General features: G+C 37.4%; 1 gene segment (V, D, J or C); it reads left to right on the top strand.

Moving 5' to 3' along the window:
* Positions 1–560: 560 nt before the first annotated feature.
* On the top strand, positions 561–3070 carry LOC121559473. The segment is given in 4 exon segments: positions 561–576; positions 973–1013; positions 1505–1580; positions 2481–3070. Coding segments are annotated over 4 exon segments (450 nt in total).
* The last annotated feature ends 2734 nt before the right edge of the window (positions 3071–5804 follow it).

Here is a 5804-nt window from a genome sequence, read left to right as displayed (position 1 = left end):
TGACTCTGTCTCCGTGGTGTAAAGCTTTCATTTCAGGAGTTTGAGTCACAGTGATCTGTCCACAGGATTCTGAAAAATAGAATGAAAACATTTATATGAATGAAATTTGACATATGATATTGAATCATTCTGAATAGAAATAGTAACATTGATATACACGTCGTATAGATTTAATTCATTTTCAACAATAATTTCTGAAAATTGTAACCTTGAAAGCAGAAAGCAAGTGTCCAGATGAAGATGGTGATAAAAGTCATGGTTGTTGTGGGTTCTGTTGTCATGAAGGACAGCTCTCAGTCATGAAGTGTTAAACTCACAGGGATATAAACACTCTTAGAGCAACAGGTCAGATGAATTATGCAAATGTATGTTTCAAATCTATTTCAGTTTCCAAGTAGGCTCCCATCATTCAAATGTATTTTGTCCTGCATGACCTACCTTTCATAACATCAAACAGAAATGGTTTACACAGATCACTAATGTGTGGAAAATGTTATGTCACACCACCATTATATTTTTATTCTGATGGTGATCAGATATAATGAACTGTCTGTTCACTCATGCTTGGTCTCTCATGTAAGTTCCTCTAATCAGTTAGTGAACACTTCTCTAAACTAAAGCTGGTAGGATTCCTCTGGTAGTGTTGTCTGTCCTCTGTGACTTTACCACCACTGTTAAAAGTGAGATCAACATCTTTAATAAAGGAATATACAACATGGATCACTATCACTACTGCTGCTGCTGTTGTCTTTCATATGGACAATATGGAGGAATACTAGCAACACTGGATCTAATGCTGGACTGTTCCTACAGACTAGGAGAACACCTGATACACAGAAGAAGGAAAAAATACTCATATCTGGATTCAAGATATGATTCATATTTGTATTATCTAGAAACAGCTAATATGACATGTTTGTTCTACCTGGAAGATGTTAAAGTGTATTTGTGTTGATTATGATTCTATATGAGTGATCTTCACTGTAACAGCTGCAGCATCACAACACAGAGAGGTTTTTGTACCAGCAGTAATAGGGATTGTATCACTGTGGTACACTTTTGGTAGCGGCACCAGACTTGATGTTGGAAGTAAGTAAACACAAAATTAACTGTTTTATTCCCCTTTTGATGTCGTGAGTCAATATCTCTAATAATTGGCCTCAATATTGAGGATTATTATTTTTTTGAATAATACCCAAGGCTTACACATACTATGGCCAATTTGAATATGAATGTTATTACATCTAATCAAATTTGACCTGCATTTTTGAAAGATGGAAGTGATTAGCCTACATTTTAGATTGGTTGTATGAATATACATACTGCACCAAGTAGGAAATGTACAAGAAAAGTAGGTTTTGCTCAATGTTAAGGAAAACTAAATAAAAAACACTTTATTTCAAATTGAGTAGGTGAAATCTTTTCTTAACAGTATTCATACCATAGTAGATTCAATGATTTAAAACAAAGTCTAAAGAAATTCAGCTTGCCAAATGGTCAGGAGGTTTTTGTACCAGCAGTAATAGGGATTGTATCACTGTGGTGGACTTTTGGTAGTGGCTCCAGACTAGATGTTGGAAGTAAGTAACAAGCTCTTTTGATATTTATTTCAGCTATTTATTTTTTTTGTATTTTACTTTCTTAAACTCTGTGTACGAAAATATTGCGATTTTACATATTTTACTTTCTAAAAAATATAGTTATTTCTATTACTTTTGACGAAGCCTTCTTTCAAATAACATTTTGTTTAACCAAAATGTTAAAATGTAGGTGTTTATGTATATGTCTGGTTTGATGGATTGCAGAGTATAATTCTAGAATGATAACTACTTAATAATATTGAATATAGTTGTTGCATTGTGTATTACTGTTTGTGTGCGATTGTTGATCTTTAACTCTCAAATATTTTTGGTTAAATTGAGCTTTTGAATGAGCCTTCTTTCAAATAGATATTTATGGAATCAAAATGATAAATTGTAGGATTATTTGAATGTCTGATTTGTATATTTCCTAATTCTGATATAACAACTATTTAATAGTATAGTATATAGTATTCATCATTGTTGAATTGTGTTCATGGTAGACTTCACTGTTAGTGTGAAGACAAAGGGTCTCAGTTATGTTTGTAACAGACTTCATGATCTAACAAGGTTGATATGTGATGAAAATACTATGAATATGAGTTGGCTATTCTGATCAGATCCATTCCTAAACAATATCTGTATGACATGTGTAACTGACACCATATGAATAGTAACTCTAGTTATTTAACCACTTTATAATTGTTAGGTTCATAAATCTGCTTTGTATCGTATTACTTTACTGTTTTCTCCACATCTTTTAAACAATGTAACTTTTATTATCATATTTAGAAGGCATTTCCAATTCACTTTCTTTTGATGTGTCCTTTGCTGAAGATAATGTCTTACTGTAGCTGTACTTGATGTAGTTACTTAGTTGATAATTTCTGTTTGTTCCAGGTAACAGTGCCCCCACCCTCACCGTCCTGCCCCCCTCTAGTGAGGAGCTGTCCAGTACAACAACAGCCACACTGACGTGTCTGGCCAACAAGGGCTTCCCCTCAGACTGGACCATGAGCTGGAAAGTGGACGGGACCAGCAAGAAGCAGGAGGCCAGTCCCGGGGTCCTGGAGAAGGACGGCCTGTACAGCTGGAGTAGCACCCTGACTCTCACTGCCCAGGAGTGGACCAAGGCAGGAGAGGTGACCTGTGAAGCCCAGCAGAAATCCCAGAGTACAGTCACCAAGACCCTGAGGAGGGCTGACTGTTCTGGGTAGGACCCCTCAGTCACACACCCCTGTGGAGAGAGGCTGCTGGTTCCTCTTTTTTGACTCTGTTCTGAGATCAGATGTTCTCTGTCTTATTGATCACTGACATGTAGACTAACAGGAGGCTTTGCTTGAGTTCACGTGTCAATCCTCTCTGTAGACTGAGGTTTTATCAGTGTTAGATTTGATGTGTTCTGTTTTTTAAATAATTAGATACTGTAGGAATGTTTGCTTTGATGCTTTGATTAATAGATGAAAATAAAGATTTTCCTTCGGAACAAATATTTTCGTTGTCTCTTTCAATAATTAGACTTTAGACTTTAGACCTAAATGTCATAGCTTAGTTATTCACTTGAAAACACACTGTCATCAAACTGTAGGTCGTAGTAACACAAGATACTACAATGTTTACAGATTAACAGGAGAGGTCTAGATACTACAATGTTAACAGATTAAAAGGAGAGGTCTAGATACTACAATGTTAACAGATTAACAGGAGAGGTCTAGACACTACAATGTTAACAGATTAACATTAGAGGTCTTTGTTGAAAAGGTTTTTGACCTGCTTGATTTATAGACTAAGTTGTCCACATACTATTAGAAATATCACAGCTTCTAGTCATAGACTTTTCTCTACCTCCAACCCCCTGGGAACAGAGTGAACATCTGGTGACAGTGCTGCTCTATTCTGGGACAAGCAGAACCACCCAGCCCTGTCTATGGAAATCTCAGTTTCACTCCCACAGATACCAGTCTAGCAGTTGAACATTTTCACTGCCTGTAATACCCTGGACTGGGACAGATGTGAGGGAGTGACTGGTTTTAACCTCTATGGTGGATTCAGGAAGGGAGACATAACAAATATGGCATAATGTAATTAATGACAGATAAAATGAGTATTCTACTTTATGTAGATAGTGTATATAGTGTAGATAGTGTATGTAAATAGTGTAGATAGTGTAGATAGTGTAGTGTAGATAGTATATGTAAATAGTGTACATGTGTCTCATGGTTGAGTCCAGCATCAGGTCTCATTCACAGGTCTAGCAGTCAGTAACCTACTCATGACAAAAAAGTTAATATTTTGATGTAGATTAATTCATCCATTAAAATGAGACATTTCGTTGTTAGGTCAATTTGGGAACTTTTTTGGGGGGCTGAAGTGATTGTAACTTTTAAGTAATTTAGAGGTCATAACACCTTTTGTTTGGCTTCTCATGTGGACTGGTAATAGCTCCCATTTCACCTGTGTACCTACGTCGTCCAGCAGACAAATGACAACTACCATCTACACATGACTGTATCTTGTTGACTGTGTGTAAGTCCTGTACAGATCTGGCTAAAAAAAGTGTTCCAGTTCTCTGGACCTTCCACTTGGAAGGAGCTTCAAAGGGACATTAAATTGCAGGAGCTCGTCTCTTTGATTGACTAGCTAGGGTAAAAACTATGGTGGACAATTAAGTGGGGGGCTGTCAATGTTTTGACCCCTAAATGCAACACATCTCTCCCAAGAATTCTTGCCTTCTCAATGTGTAAATGTATGGTTTTAAACTGTAATACTTTTTGTTTTATGTTGTCAATTGTGTGTAAAGCTTTGTGTGCTGCTATTTTGGCCAGGCCTCTCTTATAAAATAGATGTTTAATCTCAATGAGACTAACCTGGGAAAATAAATATAAAATAAATATAAAATAAATACATTCATATTTTGTTTCAAAATATCTAACTTTTTTAAAGTGAACTTTCAGGTCATGACAAATATAATGAGTTAAAAAATGGGGAACATGATGATGCTTTCTAAACATATTCAAAGTTGACTTCACTAATCAGTGTTCCATGTCACTGTCTCCTCCCCTCAGCACCTGCAGTAGGTCCCAGCTGTAGCAGTACAGTCACTGTGCAGTCTGACTGAGGGAGGTTTTTGTACGACTCTGTATCACTGTGTGAACACATCTTTACTATTGGGATAGTGGAAACTCTGACAGTAATAATCTCCTGCATCTTCAGCCTGGACTCCACTGATGGTCAGAGTGAAGTCACTCCCAGATCCACTGCCACTGAATCTAGATGGAGTCCCAGACTGAAGAGTTTTAGCAAAGTATATTAGGAGTTTAGGAGCTCCTTCAGGTTTCTGTTGATACCAGGCCAACCACTGTCCATTGCTGTCACTGTATACAGCACTGCTGGTCTTACAGCTGAGACTGACTGAGTTACCCACTGAAACAGTTTCACTGCAGGAGTCTGGAGTCACAGTGTACTGGCCTCTGGACTCTGAAACAGAGATGGCATGTAGAATTAGCATTAAATTGTTCATTCATTTGTCCATTTAGCATATTCACTAAAACTGTAATGAGGTTATATATTTATTGCTATGATCCAGGTCCTTTTCTGTAAAATATATTACCTTGGAGACAGAGGGCAAAAAATCCAGATGAAGATGGTGATAAAAGTCATGGTTGTTGTGGGTTCTGTTGTCATGAAGGACAGCTCTCAGTCATGAAGTGTTAAACTCACAGGGCTATAAACACTCCCAGACCACTGAAGCATGTGCTGTCTATGCAAAGTGTCCTATATGTAAATAGTCTTCCTGGACAGTCAGACTGATGCGATGTAGAAACATGATAGTTACTTAATCACTGACATGGGTTTTGATATAAGTGCTGAATGGTGACTGATATATTGATTATAGACATCTACAAATGGAGCATATTGTTATTACTGTGTTATTAGACCAGATAGTATCTGCTTTCTGTCTCACTCCAGTGGTCAGAGTCAGTAACTGCAGTCCATGTGTGGACAGATGCTGATGACTGACTGCTTTTAGCGGGAGATCTCCAGAGCTCTGACGTCTCCAGTCTCCTGCTTCACCTGCTGCTCTCTGGAACTACCACAGTGGTGTGAGGGAGGATGTATGGGTAATGTTTAGGGGCTTTATTGTATGTGTTTGAATCATGTTGATTAAATTCTAGCTATTCAAAACACTGGTCATCTTTAGGGGTTGTTGTGATTATTGCACAT

The sequence above is a fragment of the Coregonus clupeaformis genome, unplaced genomic scaffold (assembly GCF_020615455.1).
Source record: "Coregonus clupeaformis isolate EN_2021a unplaced genomic scaffold, ASM2061545v1 scaf2235, whole genome shotgun sequence".
Classification (NCBI taxonomy): domain Eukaryota; kingdom Metazoa; phylum Chordata; class Actinopteri; order Salmoniformes; family Salmonidae; genus Coregonus; species Coregonus clupeaformis.
Note: the sequence above shows the minus strand (reverse complement) of the source record. Positions and strands in the feature narration are given on the sequence as shown.